The 16,997-nt window shown below is 40.2% G+C and overlaps 2 protein-coding genes and 1 non-coding gene across 6 annotated transcripts in view; 1 reads left to right on the top strand and 2 right to left on the bottom strand.

The window, feature by feature from the left end:
* Positions 1 to 973: 973 nt before the first annotated feature.
* rps3a (ribosomal protein S3A) lies at positions 974 to 4,827 on the bottom strand. The gene is made up of 6 exons (XM_049571058.1): positions 4,700 to 4,827; positions 3,927 to 4,030; positions 3,416 to 3,603; positions 1,879 to 2,087; positions 1,432 to 1,541; positions 974 to 1,144 (listed from the first exon to the last, which is right to left on the bottom strand). The coding sequence occupies exons 1-6, from the start codon at positions 4,759 to 4,761 to the stop codon at positions 1,017 to 1,019; spliced, it is 801 nt and encodes a 266-aa protein (XP_049427015.1). The 5' UTR covers positions 4,762 to 4,827; the 3' UTR covers positions 974 to 1,016.
* On the bottom strand, positions 1,301 to 1,367 carry LOC125886670 (small nucleolar RNA SNORD73). The gene has a single exon (XR_007449080.1). It is a non-coding gene; the product is annotated as a small nucleolar RNA SNORD73 (small nucleolar RNA).
* Positions 4,828 to 9,020: 4,193 nt separating the features above from the next.
* The window catches only part of lrba (LPS responsive beige-like anchor protein), a 238,092-nt gene continuing 230,115 nt past the window's right edge, over positions 9,021 to 16,997 (top strand). For all 4 annotated transcript variants that reach the window (XM_049572340.1, XM_049572341.1, XM_049572339.1 and 1 more), the window contains exon 1: positions 9,021 to 9,911. In XM_049572340.1, the coding sequence (XP_049428297.1) occupies positions 9,726 to 9,911 (186 nt within the window). In that variant the 5' untranslated portion in view covers positions 9,021 to 9,725. The remainder of the gene's footprint in view (positions 9,912 to 16,997) is intronic.

Raw genomic sequence — 16,997 nt, 5'->3', positions numbered from 1 at the left:
ATTAGCTGGGTTAATCTACATTTGTAAACATGTAAGTGCAAGTATAAAATAAAAGACGGTAGGTTTCAGTGGCAGGTTTAAAAATGTTATAACATCTGAAATCTGAACTTCAGCCCTGTGAAACCTGAGCAGATTTGCTTAATTTTTTTAGAACATGGAAGGCAAGAAGGCAATGAACAATGAAAAAAAACGACCACCTAAATTAATAAGAAATTAGTGGAGAAATTTAGTAATAAAAAAGTTAGATTTGAAAGAAGGAAATGACCAGCAATGGGAGCTTAAAAATTGTTCTGTAACATAATTATAAAATTAAAGTTTTTTTCCCTAGCTTTTCCCTTCTTTTTGTCAAGTAATTTTCCAAATATTTTTATTTAAATAAATCATATTATGCTTTTTCTACTTTTCCCTTATTTTTTTTTTTTTTAGTATTTATTTATATATTATTTTTCCATTTTTTTTCAATTTGCGAGACATCTCCAAGTTGCTCAATGCCTTTTTTTTTTCTCTCGTTTTTGAAAGAAATGCCACCAATTTGCTCAGGGTTCAAAGGTTTAAATACTTGTCAAAGGCTCCAGGTTTCAGGGGAGTTAATGCACAGGAGCTTAATTAGATCACAAACACAAAAAAATAAAGGATGGATAAATGAAATTACATAAAATGTTTGTGGCAATTGAAATTCAATTTTAGGCTATTTGGAGACTTATTAGACTTAATATTTATAAAATTGGATTTAAGACACCACCTTAAATCCCATATGGGTACAAAATAGGAACACCTTGTAATATAATATGGTGCAATTACAAGTTTAGGACGACAGCCTCAAATGAACACAAGCTTCAAAGTTCTGCAGGGCTATTCAATTTGATTCCATTGCTTGTATAAGTTTATATTGTGTGTGCCTCCTAACATGCACAAAATCTGCTCCTTCTCTTCCTGTAAGCACAAAAACACAAGACAGAAAGAAAAACAGGAGTTTGTTGGTCATTTACATTTTTTATTAAATCTGTCAGGGTGTTTTAAACTGTCTCCTGGATGGGGGGCTCATAGCCATCAGCCCTCTCCACCTTGGCTCCAGTGTCATCACCGGATGCCTTTGCAGCGCTGCCGGCACCGCCCTCACCGTGGAGCTCCATCAGTTTGCCCACTGGAACACACACAGGACAGTGCAAATCAGCTGGTTGTTTACAGTGGAAACAGCAATGACACTGTAATATTTCATCCATCATACTCAACCTAATCTGGAAATCATATTGCTGCACTCCTTCCACACAGTCATGAAGACTGTATGTTATTGTTTGGGAACATCAGTTGATCATTAGATATTAATCAGGTGATCATCTGGGACCGAAACAGTGTCATCATGTGTTCCCGTAGGAGGTGGTAAAGAAAAATCCACAGGCATGGCCAGTGTTGTAGCTGAGAGTCACTTACACTCAAACTTGGGCTTCTTAAGCATCTTGACTTTGCGAACGTAGACGTCGTGTAGAGGGTAGATGGACTGGCAGGCCTTCTCAATGTCCTTACCAACGCTGTCAGGGATCCTAGAGTATGACAATACACAACACATTAATGCAAACGGTCATCACGATTCACAAAGTCTGCATAAACTGGCATGTTCAGTGAACACCAGGACACTTTGTTACATAAATATAAACTATACTCTGGACAAATACAATTATCCTGACAAGATGAGTAAAACAGCCAGGCATTAATAACATTGAGCAATTAAGCCACCACTGACAGACGCTCATCTTGAACATGCAATAAAGAATTACATTTTAAATTCTGCCATTAAGTTTCAAAGATGTATCTGTGTTGTCATTAAAAATTCTCTGAACAAATGTCACTCAGAGGCAGAAGAAGGTCACCATGACTTACAGCTTGTTGACAACTTCCTTCAGGTCATTGGTCTGAACCTCACGGGTCATGATCTCCATCATCTTCTTGCGAATCTGACGGACCTGCTGGTGCTGAGCGTAGGAGGTCTTTCTGATCTGGTTGGTGCGCTTCTTTGTGAAACCCACGCAGAACAGGCGCAGAAGGTAGCCATCTGTGGTCTTCACATCCACATGGGCTTCGATCATGGTCTGAGTGGAGAGAACAAATCAAACCTTGTTAGACTTCACAGTGAAAATGTCACCCCAAACAGTCTCAAACTGCCACTTCTGTTTGAAATAGTCCCCGTATTCTAATTTCTGCAGTACTCACTTTCCCTCAACCTGTTCAACACATTTGTTATTTTAAACAAGATATATTTTCACAACTTCTGCACCAGACTGCAGTTTTGGTCACTTAAGTGTTTAGTATACACCCAAATCTAATGCCTCAGGAAGCAAACTAGTTTTAGCAAGTAGAATGTGTGAAATTATTAAAAGAAGAAGATGATGAATAATAATTTACGATAATGCCTCCATATTTTCACGAGCACAAAAGTTTTGTAACCAAAACCACGTATTGATTCCAGTGACTGTAACTGTTCCGCCAGTTATCACAAGTACAAACTGTTTTACCCAAATGCTGCTTTTAGGGGTGGGCAAGATAGATGTTATATTGATACTTAGATATGAGACTGGAACCCAACCAAAACACCAACATAACTCAACTTTTTTTCCAAGTTCATGGAGCTAAATAAAATCAAACTATCCTCAGGAGTAAGACTGAAAAACATTGTCCATAAACTCTGCAGAGCATACTGCAATCATCTGTTGAACCGTGGTTACATGAAACAGGGATTACTGCCCTTTAGGAGAAGTCCTCACACTAAAATCAAACCTCAGTCAGTTCTCAAATTCTGAGACAATGTACATCTGACTAACAAGTATTTCTCTTAAATAACATATTGCACCTTCACCCATTTACTGCAACGATCTTAAAAAGGTCTTAAATTCCACCACTCACAAAAACAATTAAAAAAAAGTGTGACCGCTAATGACTCCATTGCACAAATTAATTTAGTATTTATGCGTTTCTCCACGCAACCATAAACAACCATGCATGCTCTTTTCTGAGGTCTCTTTAACTACATTCAAAAACTTCTGAGTTCTAACATTACAAGAAAGAAAGTTATCAAGCACCTAGAAGTAGATACATCAACTAGAATTCCTGTTAACTTCTTCCAGGCAGTCCAACTGACCCTCCAGTCACAGCTCAACCTCATTTAAACACTTTAACTGCTCATAAAATCAGCTCATGTTGTTGGTGCATTCATCCTTCATTTTCATTTAAGGCATATAAACCTGACAATTAGCATTATATTCTGAAATGATCAGCTTGTAAACATGGCTACATATTGAATCTCAAACATTTCAGAACAAATATAGGCCAAATTATTATCAATTTGGTGTTGTTGCCTCAACTCACATTGACTACAGTGATTTTCAGAATGACATGCTGTTCATGTGAACATGATAGTTACCTGCCATTTCTTGACCATGGAGCACATCTTGTCGCGGGTCAGGTCCATACCGTGGAAGTTGGTGAGGCAGTTCTTGCCCTGAACATCCTCAGTGATGAGCTTGAACTTGCGGAAGGCCACCTCGTCGTTCTGCAGGTCAGCGAGGCTCACCTCGAACACACGTCCCTTCAGACCATCGGAGGCGATTCCTTACATGGTTAAGAATAATGCATACACGTTAGACAACAAGCACCTGCTGAACTGAAAGTAATGCCAGTCTCTGAAGTCAATTTCATACATTCTCAGGTACCCAAGAAAAACTAACACATGGGTATGCACAGAGGTCAACATGTGCATTTACAGCATGATTTAAAATTCAACTCTAAATTTCTTACTGTGATAGTCTCATTTGGCCTTACTCTGACAGTCTACATGTGGAGCTTGTATTTACTGTCAGTCTAATGTATGGGAGACAGCTCAATGTTATTACACATTCAGCTACATGTTAAGAATTTATACTATGTAGACTTACTGGTTCCCTGAGTCCTGGTGACCAAGGTTTTGCCAAGATTGCGGATGTTGAACATGGCTGGTGCCTTGACATCATACCAGTCCTTCTTGGAGAAAGGGTCCACACTGCAGGAGGGAGACACAAGCACTTAGGACAAACTCGTGGAGCAGAAATGACAATTAAACCAACAAACCGGGCAGCTAGCAGTGGGCTAGAGAGCAGACTCACTGCTAGCATGCTAGCTAAGCACGCACTGCAAAGGACACTGCTCGGGCTAGCAGGAACCATGTAAGATTTACGTTCATCTTATTAATTCATCGGTGTCACTTTCCTTCATTACATGACCACACAATTAAGACACCTGGATTGCTAATTTATGGCATACAGCACAATTATCCTGACCGGCAGTCATCCAATTGTAGCGTTTGGCTGCCATATTGATAAGTAAGCTCAGCTAAATCCGTGCTAACATGTAGTAGCCGTTAACAAATAACGTTTACTACCGATAACTCTAAGGCCAAACTGGCACAGCTTTCTGCTTAAATAAGCTGAATCTCTTAAATGAAATTTAATCAACTGCAATTGTGACAGAACACCACAGCGCAGACTTTAGGGACACGGCATGTTTCAACTCCATCCAGCGCCACTTAGACAGAGGCCGGTGACGAGACTAGCACTAGCCCTGCGCCATCTGATTAAAATCGGCTTCATCCTTCACATTTCTCGCACCGAACCGACGCCATTGTGAAGGACAAAGCCTCTGTCATGTTGCGATGTGAGAATTTCCTACTTACATCTTCTTTTTGGCACCTTTTTTGCCGCCTTTGGTCAGCCTCTTATTCTTGCCGACTGCCATGTTGGCTACAGGGAGTGAAAGAGGAGGAAGAAGGAAATACCGCGAGAAATAAAGAGACCGAACGAGTTTGTGAGAATCGTCTGTTCTCGCGAGTCTTTGTAGCTTCTGTAGGCGCCCTCTGCTGGTCAAAGGCTGCTCTGATATCATGAGCCTTTTACTATGATGATAACTTTCTTAATTGTGTCTGGGAAGAAATGACTTTAATTTATAAGCAACTTAATACCTAAATGTGCAATTTAGCCTACATTTTATTCATTCACACAGACAAACAATCCACATTTTATACAGCAAGGAGTAAACTATAGCTTATTATTTGATTTTATTTTTTATTAATAGTTTTAACAAAAAAGCAACACTGGTATTGGTACAGTTCTCGATATTAGCCACTGACCTTTGTTTAGAATTAAATTATTATATAGAAAAAGAAAAAAATCCCATTTGTTTCTGAATTTCCAACACATTCTGTTTTTTACACTGAAAAACAAAATGTCTACAAGGAATTTGAAATAAGGAAATTTAAACTATACAAATTAAAAAAGTATGTAAATCATTACAAAGTTATAAATTCAGTACTATTCAGTTGTGATTAAATTTAACCATAACCAGTAACGGTACCGGGATTACTTGTATTATAAAACCTGATCTCTGAACAGGCAGAACCAGTCTCTAGGCGTCTGAATACGTCACGTGGGTGTGTAGCTTCTTACCCACCCAAACTGTCATTATAACAAAGGGAAGAATTTTGTCTGTTGCTAAATACAATCAAAGTAAGCATACTTATGAGTGCTATAGTGTCTACATTCCTTAGACTATTAATGTTAATATCTAAACCAGTTATAAAAGCCTCATAAATACCGCGTCTCTGTGCATGCAGGGATATTTTGAAAATGTAAATTTGAGAGGTTAAACTATGTAGCAGACTATTTTTATTATTTTAATTTAACTTTTTTCACCTTAAAATGTTTTGAGACTTTACAAAGCAACAACACCTGAAGGCCCAGAGCTCCTTATAGCATTGCAGCTGTATTACATCTACATTTGCCTTCTTTTGTGTTTATCTCATCTAAAATCTGGGTTTCATTATTTGAACAAGTATCAAGATTAAATTGTTGGCTTAATGGCTGGCTTAGAATTTTCTTTTGTAATTATTAATGTACTTTTTCTGCTCTCTGTGTGTTTAAAGTGAATCCTGCAAGCTTTAATCTGACACAATCTAAAAGTAAAGCTCTTTCAAGCTCATTGATTTAACTCTTGTCTTTGACACTAAATCATTTGCAGAAATGATGATTGTCTGCCCAGATGGAAACTTTCGAACAGGATGGCAGGAGGAGAGCAAAAGTTGATTAAAGTAAAACTTTAATATGCCACAGAAAGTCTCAAGCTTAGAGCCTCATTATCTCCATAGAGCCGAGTTAAAAAAAACATAATAAAGCACCGTCTGTGTTCCACCCAAAGGTCAGTAAAAGCTTTTCAAGGCCTTATTTAAGAAGGTCTACCTTTGGGCTGCAGTGAACAAGTCTGTTGATTTTCAGGTCATTACATCAGAGACGAGGCCTGCCTGTGTCTCATGGGCGGTGCTGCTGGCTTCCATGACTCCCAGGGTCCCTGAGGGCTCAGATACACTTTACTGGGAGGTCAGTGGTAACAGTGACGCCAGCTGCCGCTGTGGCAACAACGCTCATAGTTGCAGCAAATATGAAGCAGAGCAAATATGAAGTCAACAGTATGAGCAGAGAAAGGAGAAGACAAATACTTTAAATGATCGGCATTGTTTATTAAATACAGAGCATAGGGATTATAATTTAACAGGTTGGGTTTTAATTGGATTTCTCTTCATGCAATAATAGACATGAAACTGGGATGTCTAATCTATTCAGCTATGTAAACACCTCACATGGCATGGGTTGTTGGTGGTGATTTGAAAAGGCAAGCAAAGCAGAGCTGTCACTTTGCTTTAATGTTTGGCTTCCAGTGCCTCAGGATGCAGACATCTGTCAATGTGCTGTTGTGCTGCACAAAAACAAAGTCCTAAATACAATTCAACCCTCCTTTCTGATTTTTTTTTTCTCTCCCAGCACAAAGCTTTGTCTGGTGCTTGTTCAACATATCTAAGATACAAGTTTCCCTCCAGGGGCTACGCTACAGTACTGCACTGATTTATTATTTATGCTATTTTTTCATCTGTTATGTCTTAGGGAGTGATTTTCATCTACAGTTGCTGAATGATCTTCATTGTACTAAAATGATATATCTACTACAGACTATTGGTTAAGGGTTTATTGTTCTGTCATGTGGTAGCCGTGTATCATGGCAACATGAGAGTTATCCTAAATATCCTCAGACACCTCTGGGATTTATTATGAAGTGTAAAGGTAAAACTACCACAGTCAGTTTCTTAACTGATGCAAAAAGGCCCTGTTCCTTACTGTAATACCATACTGCCACTTCAAAAAGTTCCTCAGTGATCAAGTGAGCTGCATTTAATTCAGATTAGTGGCAGAAAGCAGTTCTGATTCATTTTGCTTTATTTATGGCTGTTAATTTTAATGTGAGTGTGTCAGCTTGAAAGACTTTTTTTCTAAGTTGTGGTGGGCCTTGATGAAAGAAGTCTTCAGATCCTTTACATAAGTAGAAGCAGTATGATGTAACAATACTCCATTACGAGTTAAAAGGCCGATAGCAAAAGCTTTTCTAAAATAAACCTACAAAGGTGTTATCAACATAATATTAACTGCTCATAATGCAGGGTGGCCCTTTTAAAATATGATTACAACTAAATCATTAGATTTTAACTTCTGTTGATGAACAGTGTTTTTATTGTTGCAGCTGCTCAGGGTGGAGCATTACTCTTTTTAATGACACACTTAAGTCATCTGTTAACCATCTGCAGGACTGTCTTTGCATCATGACACACTAACTTCACTTTTTTTGCCATGTGCAATAACATATTTCATGCTATTAGCACTGCTGTTCATAAAAACAAGACTTTATCCACCATCTTATACTATTAAACCATCTCATTTCCTCGAATGCAATTTTTGTCACCCCTTTATATTAGTGTTTTTTGTCTCAATACACATTGCACTTACTGCTTTTGTCTGGTGTATATAGTAGGCTATATGGTACTCTTTATTTGTATTTTTTGGGCAGCATGGCGGTGCAGTGGTTAGCATTGTCGCCTCACAGCAAGAGGGTTCCTGGTTTGAACCTGGGGTGGGGGTTGTAGCCCAGGGTGGGGGAGCCCTTCTGTGCAGAGATTGTACGCTCCCCCCATGTCAGCGTGGGTTTTCTCCAGGCTCTCCTGCTTCCTCCCACAATCCAAAGACATGCACGTCAGGTTAACTGGTGACTCTAAACTGGCTGTAGGTGTGAATGTGAGTGTGAATGGATGTCTGTCTCTATATGTCACCTGTCCAGGGTTTACCCTGCCCTCCTGCAACCCCCAGCAGGATAAACAGTTATGGATATAAATGAAATGAATATTTGTATGTTTAAATATTTTGTGAATATATCCTAGATTTTCATATTGTAATGTAATATTCTATCCAAGAGTTCAGTTTTTATTGTTCCTTTTTTTGCATTCTAGTGATTTTTTTATGCTACAAATTGTGCCTTTTCCCTTTTCTGCATTAATTTAAAGTCTAAATAAAAGTGATGTGCTACTTCTATGTTTTTTTTGGGAGGGGGTGTGTGTGTGCACATGGTCTAAAAACTTAGGGGTGCATGTCCCCTGCGTCCCCCTGAAATCTACACCCATGATTCTACCATATTTCTAAAATTACGATGCCTGTTTTCAGCCCATACATTAATTACATTATTATGTTTTTATCACTTAGGAGTACATGTAAGAGCATTTCAAAGCAGTAGGCTAGTTTGTCAATGTGGAGCTCAGTGGTATAGTACCGTATATTATACAAGCCTGCATATTGTATTTTTAATGTAAAAAGTAAAAAGGCTATGTGTGAAAAATATAGTGGGGTAAAAAGTGCAAGCACGTGCAGTGGAGGAGTATAAAGAAGCAGAAAATGGAAATACTCGAATAAAGGTCATGTATGTGAAAACTGTACTCAAGTACAGTACTTTACTTCCCTGTCAGGATGATTAAACACAACTCGCTGTACCTGAATAAATACGGACGCTCTGTTGATTTTAACAGAGTCCCATCGTGTCGTGCTAAAAAGCCACCTGAGCGGCACACCTGCCAATGAGCTCAACAGACTCAGCTCCCGACCGCGCATGCGCCATTCACTCAAGGGCTACACTGTCATGGCGGTGACGAGCTGAAGCTACCGGGGTAAATCAGGAAGAGAATGCGCCGCAGCTGGGGTAACGCTGACATTTAGGCAAGTCTGAGGAGTTTGCCGGAGAGGACGGAGCGGACATATGTCCTTCGTCGACTTCCGCCGGAGCTGCTTCACGGACTTACCCCTCCTTTTCCAGTTTGTGAGTTTTGGCTTGTGCCAAGCGCGCTACCTGTCAAGTGTCTGGACTCAGTAACACTAGCAACTTCACTGCTGTACGGAGATACTGAAGTCACTGTATCCTCGTTTGCCGTTTGACCGAGCGGAGGAGGAAACAGGTAAAGGGTGAGCTCTGCTACACCTGCGTCCCCCCCTCGTTACCTGCGGGACACTTCCTCGCGGCTTTTAACGGCATTAATCCATCCGTCTGGGATCAAGTTACGGAGCAGGGGAGAGGAGTAACGTTAGTTCAGTGGTGACATTTCCAGTCTCGCGCTATAAACGGCTAACACACTATCTTCACGCCTTTTCTTGCCTACTTTCGCTAAACTACTTGGATGGGGAGTAAAACGTGTGTTCTGTGTGCCTGTAGACTGTCAACAACTCAGCTCGAGGGGAGATAGATCCCTCTTTCTCCTCCCCGACATCGGCTGCACTGTCACCCGTCGGAGGTGAACAGGTGCCTTACCTGTGAACACCACCTGTCCCGTCCCTTCCTTAGCAATGGCTAGCGAGGAGACAGCGGGCGCTGCGCAGACAGGTGATGGAAAGGACGGGAGATCAGGCGCCATGGCGCTCAACCCCGGAGTGCCTATCAGGGGGATAAGGATGAAATTCGCCGTGCTCGCTGGCCTGGTGGAAGTTGGGGAAGTTTCCAACCGAGACATTGTGGAGACGGTGTTCAACCTGGTAAGCTGATTATGAGAGCTCAGGATAGGCCTTAGATAGCACTGTCACGCTGTAGTACTGACAGGGAGATCTAAACGTTTGGAAAGGTCTGACATCATCTCCATCTGCATAAAAAGGCGTTGATGATCATGCAACAGCAAATTAAGTGGCACACTTTAGCACCAGTGGTTTTAATGCCTTTATGGTGAGCAGCACACATTGGAAACTGTCATGAGTCATATGCTGAATGACTTTTATCCTGATTGCCCTTATATGAAACAGTATCTTTATTTATTGCATACCAAATAGCTTTTAGTGTTTGTGACAGTTGCAGTGCAAAATTCACATTTCACATCATATTATTTACAGATTTTCATGCACCTGTTATAATTTTATACACTTTTAAATTACGATGTAATTGTGTCCCTACATATAAACATGAAACAATTAGGTTTGATCATAGAAAAACACACTCATCCTCAGGTTTTAATTATAAAGGACAGGCTGCTATGTCAGGAGAATGATCCTGGCAGAAAAGCTGTTGAAGCAAATCAGCTGGTGCTTTTTGTGACATATCCAGGTCAGGCAGAGTGTGTGTGTGTGTGTGTGTGTGTGTGTGTGTGTGTGTGTGTGTGCGCCTTATCTGTCTACTACCTGTTGGCCACCTTAAAGTCGTTATCCAGCTTTGTCTGTCTGCAGCACTGATAGCCCTGTGGCTCCCCCCGAGTCATGAAATAACTTGGCAGCAGCACCTGCACGAGAATGAATGAATGAAACCACCGGTAATGAGGAAGTTTAGAGAGCATGCTCACATAAAGTTAGGCTGGTTAGGTGGGAGGAGGGGGGAGGGGGGGGGGCGGGGTAGGAGAGGTAAAGGTGGAACCTGCAAAACTGCTTTGTCACTGTGGCAACACAATGGAGGCCTTTTAGTAAAAGGAGACTCATCCTCCATGTCTGTAGTCACCAAGTTTGCTCTGACACCAACCCCCACAGTGGGGGAAAATGAAGTGTAGTGGGGGAAATTTTTCCCTTGGGGGCTTTTGCACTGCTAAACAGAAAGCTCCCCCATCATCCAACCGGTGAGCCAACCACTACATCTATATGGACACAACAAAAAGGCAAACATACAGATCAACTGAAAAAGGTTTTTTTTAATATAACAATTATTATTAATATCAATGAATCTTTTTTGCACTTTAATATAAAACAATGTCCCTCACATGTTCCCAGAGCAGCAGGAAACCCAAATTTTTCTGTTGATTGATTGATTTATGAATCATCTAACTGTTTCACCCCTACAGTGTTGAGTTGTTTCATGATGATTTGGTTCACAAGAAGAGTTTCACTGCGAAAACTTGATGCTTCTTTGAAAGTAAGGCCAGGGATTTCATCTGTAAGTGCAGACTGCCAATTCGCGAGGGGCTCATGTTTGTGAAAGTGATATTTGTTGTTTTATCTTAAGAAAATAAATTGTAAATTGTATGAATAATGAATGAAATGGTGCCAGAGATGCCAATTTTTCATGTCTTGCTTTCTTGGTTACAATTTTTCCCCTGTTATTATTGGGAGTCAGAAAACATGTGACTGCCTGTAGTGACTTTAAGTTTACGAGGCAGCAAATATGGTAAAATATCACCAGGAGGCATTGTTTTTAGTTGCTTAGTCCAAAGAGATCACTACTAATGATTTTTGCATTTTCCCGAGCTGGAGAGACAGTCAGGCTTATGTTTTGACACAAATAAAAGTGTGCAGCTCTGCCTGTGCCTGTGGGACTCCATGTTTAGCATGCTCAGTGTCATGTAAGGGCTTTGAGCGATAGCACCATGCATTTCATTACGCTCACCACTCTTTCTCTCAAACCCTCCACATCCTCCGCTCTGTCAATTGGGTGATAATCTAATTTACCACAGAGGCCAGATTCTTCTCTTAAGCAGTGTGTCATTTGTCTCAATACACGAGTCCACTGATTTAGGTTGAAAGCTACAGAGTTTCCTCAGAAGGATTATCTCAACTATTCTAGTGTGCCCTTAAACAGTGGTTGTGATGACTCATGACACATGGGCTGGGGTTATACGCAACAATGTTCAGTCGTTTTCTTTGAAAAAAGCATCTCATTATGCTGGCTTTGGTTTTGCCTAACATCTAAAGTCAGAGGAGCTGTACTTCACACTGCGCTGTGGGTTTTACACTTCTCTTTAGGGTACGACAGTCTGTTTCAGTTGAAATTGAAAGTAAAATTGAGAGTGAGGAGTAGTCAGTTAATGTTTAAACTGGTTTCCATCATGTTTTTAAATTAGAAAATTGTTTTGTGTGTGCGGTGGTGTATCCTAAACACACGGCCACACAGTCCCTGTCGTCTCTCATATTTTGCTACTAAGAAATGTTGGTTTCCTTGTCATGACTCCTTGGATCGAACCCATGTGGGCTATGCACTCTTTACTACTTTGTACTACAACTGCTGCAGAGCAGTTCCCCTCGGGATAAATACTATATTATACTTTTACTTTTTAAGCCGTAAAAGTGGCAATAAGCAGTATATTCTACACTGAATCCAAGGACTAATAATAATATGAAAGGGCTACTCCCAATTCCACTGAGAACCAATGCCCTACTTCACAGTCCTATGCAGCTTTCTGTCATCTCATTGTTTAGTTTGTGGCACAAAAAAACCCAAACCATACTGGTTCAGATAAGTCACCGGGCAGCAGCTCCCAGCCCACAGGATCACACACACTGATTACGCAGTACACCTCTCACGCTGCACGATTACTGGTGAACAAAGTTGAACATCTAGCATGCCAGTAAAACTATTGGAGATCTGGCTACCTGTCAAATTCCAAATGGTCCAATGGTCACTGGTGTTTCAGCTCCAGTTCGGCCTGCCAGCTCTAGAGAAAAAATATGTGGGTCTCTTGTACTTGGTAAATGTTTGACTTTCTTTGCCAGTCACTTGTTTACTTCATCTTTTAAGGCAGGTAGCATGCGGTCGCTCTGTGTGAGCTCCTGTGCTGTAACTGGCAGCCCACAGTTTTACAGGAAGTAGCATTGTGTTGGTTTTCTTGGTCTGGCTAACCAAGACAATATGCTGAAAGCTGTAAGGAGCTGCAGAGTTGGATGTTAATTCTCAGTCGGGGTTTCTGCTACAAACACTGCTCACTGGTGTATCCGTCTACCCTGACGTGATTTTCAGTTGACACAGAGGCGGGGTTAGCCAGGGAACAGCTAGCAGGCAGTTAATATTAAAACTCCATGTTCATACAAAGACAGTTTTCTCATTTAATACAGGACAACACAGAATGACATCTCCTTATATGGGATAATAATAGATGAGACAGAGATGAAGATTTCCACAATGCTACTCCAGCACCAGGTTGACAGCTTCCCTGTACTGAGTGGCACCATCAATGTTTAAACCTGAACACCTGCCTTTGAAACAAAAGGGAGTGCAAAGATGAGAGCGTAGTTGGTCAAAGTGGGGCCCTCGAAAACATTTTGTGTGGCCCTCAAACATGGCATAGAGTGAAATGCATGCATTATATTTTAATCTCCCATGGCCTATTTCAATACCTTTAGCATACATTTAATACACTACTTTAGCTATTGTGTCAAACTGAGCCCCCCCCCCCCCAAACAATCATCCGTCTCAGGTTAGCAATGACAACTTGTAGAAAGCTCCTGCTAGCTAGTGGCACCTTGTGAGAGTTACAGGAATAACGTTTGGTCATCAGTGCTTGTGCTGCTGCAAAATTTGTGATTTCAGTGGACACCTTGGCATTTAGATATGAGGTTTTCAGAAAAAAATGGATTTACTCTTTCAGCAGCTCTGGGGACAGATAAAGTGATTACCTTATCGGCAAGCAGGTGAATTTGGTGCGCAAGGAATGTAATGTGAAACACCATTCACGTTATGATGATCCTATAAGTATGGAATCATAATAGATAAGGATAAACAACTTTAAAAAGTCACTTATTAGGCTATAAAAGTGTTCTTAACAGACTCTGCCTTCTTCTCTGTCAACTTGTACGCTAAACAGCCTGGTTTTATAAAACAATATGAACAGTGTGTATACTGTGTATGCCCATAGTGATGTTTTTGTGAGGATGTACCACAGGCTGACCGGTATTCAGTCTCCATTATATCAATTAACTCCTTTAAAAAAACACTTACACCCTTTAACAACAGAAAGACCCTACTGTGTAGCAAAAGTAAAGATGCACCACCTGCTCGAATATCACTTCCAGCGGTCTGTCACTCTTTAACATCACAATGCTGCCTCACTGCTGAGTATAGAATCTTGCAGCACTCTGTAAACCATTGACTAATGTAAAGCTCTGTGGCTCATGGCTCCCCTGTGAAGTGACACAGGAGATGGGTGACTTTGTTGTGTGGAATGCAACTTTGGCATTACCTGAAGTCAAGGTCATGGGGTTGGCTGCTGGCTGTGTGGACAGCAGCGCAATCCAGAGCTATCTGAGAACATGGTTGTGTTCATGTCATTGTTTATTTCCCTTATAAACATTAAACATTACATCACAGTTATATAGTTTTCTTTTTATGCTGAAGAGTTTTCGTTTAAGATAGCCTATACCACGCAGGATTTTCCCAACAAACACTGTACAGACTCAGACAGAAGAAATCTCTCTCAGTTATCTGCCTGTACTTTCTTATATTCTTATTATTTTGCTGTCTGCGGGACATTCTTGGACACAGCATGCAGGTGAGGTGAGGTCAGGGCTTTATACAAAGATAGTGTTGTCAAAAATATGGATTTATCTGTACATATCCAATCTGAATATTTGGAACAGTTTCAGATCTTATTTCCCGCAGTATCGATACTATTTTCTTCTTCTCTGTTTTCTCCTAAGTTGACACACACACCTCTGCAGTGCCACCATAGCCCCGCCTCCTCTCACTCACTTGCAGCGCTGCCCTCTTGTCACTCCTCTCATTTGCTCAGGTTGCATTCAGGACAGGCTTTTTGCGGCACGGTTGTTTTGTTCTTTACTTGCACTTTATTGCCTTTTGAATGTGTAGCAATGTCAGAGGCTCTTGCACGTGCACTACCAAAAACAGTACTGTTTTCATTATGTGAAAAAGTTTTAATTATTGTTAACATTTACAGCTGTTCTCTGCTACTAACCAAAAATAGAGAAGTTGTGGTTGTCATGTTATAGCCTTGTTATATTTATCTTGAAATGAAAATAAGAATTGTATGCCCTCAATGTCAGATATCCCTCTGGCATGGAAAATGGTGTAGAATATTGATATTTTTTAAGGTACTGTATGGAAATTAGGAATTCCAGTATTGTGAAAACATGACTTTGCTAGACTGTAAGCAGCACACATCTAAGAGGAAGCTATAAAACCCACGGACACAGCACTGAAAAAAACAGACAAACACAATGAGCAAGTGGGATGCTGCGCTTACATGGAATTAGGCAGACGGTAGACAGCAGACCAGATATCATTTTAATGGACTAGATTAGGAGGGTTAAATTAGGTGAAGCTGGTAGAGAATACCAGTGATGGTAAGGATAGATGGCACTGCCTTTCAGAGTTAAAGTATCTTAACTTTTTGCCATCTTTTGCAACAGAATTTACAACAGGATGTTACGTAGCTCCCTCACACAAGGAGAATTTCTGGATTTCTAGACATTACTAGAATAAATTAATAAAAAAGTAAACAAAAAATAATTTTATTTGACATATTTTATTCCGTTCTTTGTGAACAATACAACATCATCATCGCAACATATCACCATGTGTGTTTCATTTTGCAGTCCTGCCATTTTGATGGACTGTTAGATGGACTGTGCCATCCAAAAGGTGTTGTCAGTCTGCCGTCTGCGGTCTGCCTGATGCCATTTGAACCCACCATGAATTTGGGGTTGGCTTTCACTTTGCTGGTTTTACTGTTTGCAAACACTAACCGACAGTTCTTGCAAAGTGTACCTTTAACTTACACTGATTTTGTAAGGATTTATTTCATATTTGATATGTCGATTTTGGGGACTAAACAGTGATAAATCCTTGATGTCCCAGGGTCCACAAACCAAAGTGGTTGTGTTGTGTTACAGGACTATTTGCAAATTAACATCCTGATTACAATGTACAGCGTAACAGTAATTCATGGAACCATTTAATGTCATGCGTGACATCATTTTGTAAGAACAAGTCTCATATACTACTGAGCATAAATCCAATTTATTGAATCTATGTTAGGCTGTAGCTATAGCTTGAAGGTCTTCTGATGTTTCAGGTCTGTAAATATTTCATGCTGTGAGCTTGTATTTAGTTTCCTTTGTGCAGAAAAAGTCGACACCTTGCTTTGTTCTGAATTTCAGATTTTCTGTATCTCTACTTTTGTCAGAGAGGAAAATTCTGGTTTGTTTTGTCTGTTCAGAATTATTTTAAGGTGTTCTTCTTTGGTTGAACGCTCACAGTGTCTGTTTGAAGGCGCGTCGTTGCCCACTGTATCATCTCTTGTACTGATGTCTACACAGAGGATCCTTCCTTTGAGATGCGCTGTCACAAGTGAAATTAATTGTTCTAAACTGCATCCTCCCTGTGCTTCTTAAAATAGTCTACTTAGTACCTTTTCTTACAAACCACTGCAGGGGAGAATCATGCAAAGCAGCTGTGCTCGGGAACTTATCATGTATCAGCTTTTAAAATCGTGAAATTGATTTCACTATCTTTACTTTTGATATCAGGGGATGTACGCTTTTCTAACTAGGAACTAAGGCTGGCTGTAGATATATAGTGAGATAACGTTTAAACCCCAAGGTATCAGACAAGTTTTAATACAGCCACTTTAGTTATTTGTGCCATATTTTTAAGGACTTTGAAAATGTGATTTTCTAGTTATGTAGCCATGGGGATGGTTTTGGTTATGTGTGCCAAGGTTTGTGATTCATGTTGAACTGTTTAAAGGTTTAACAATGCACATACTTTTCCTTTTTATAATTAATAATCACTGCATTAACATTGGAGTCACAACCCTGAGGATTAATATAGCTGCCTCTTTTATTTTCCTGCCTTCCAGTATGTGCGTATGATGGAAACAGGAATGCAACAAATGCACAAACTATCCCTTCAGTCGCACA

The sequence above is a fragment of the Epinephelus fuscoguttatus genome, linkage group LG3 (assembly GCF_011397635.1).
Source record: "Epinephelus fuscoguttatus linkage group LG3, E.fuscoguttatus.final_Chr_v1".
Classification (NCBI taxonomy): Eukaryota; Metazoa; Chordata; class Actinopteri; order Perciformes; family Serranidae; genus Epinephelus; species Epinephelus fuscoguttatus.
This window is presented reverse-complemented; position numbering and strand designations above follow the sequence as displayed.

Excerpts from the sequence above, each read along its gene's own strand:
- rps3a (XM_049571058.1), bottom strand. The coding sequence starts at position 4,761 with ATGGCAGTCGGCAAGAATAAGAGGCTGACCAAAGGCGGCAAAAAAGGT. Across the intron at positions 3,604-3,926 it reads CACCAGGACTCAGGGAACCA|GAATCGCCTCCGATGGTCTG; the intron begins GTAAGTCTACAT and ends TAACCATGTAAG. Across the intron at positions 2,088-3,415 it reads CCATGGTCAAGAAATGGCAG|ACCATGATCGAAGCCCATGT; the intron begins GTAACTATCATG and ends CTCTCCACTCAG.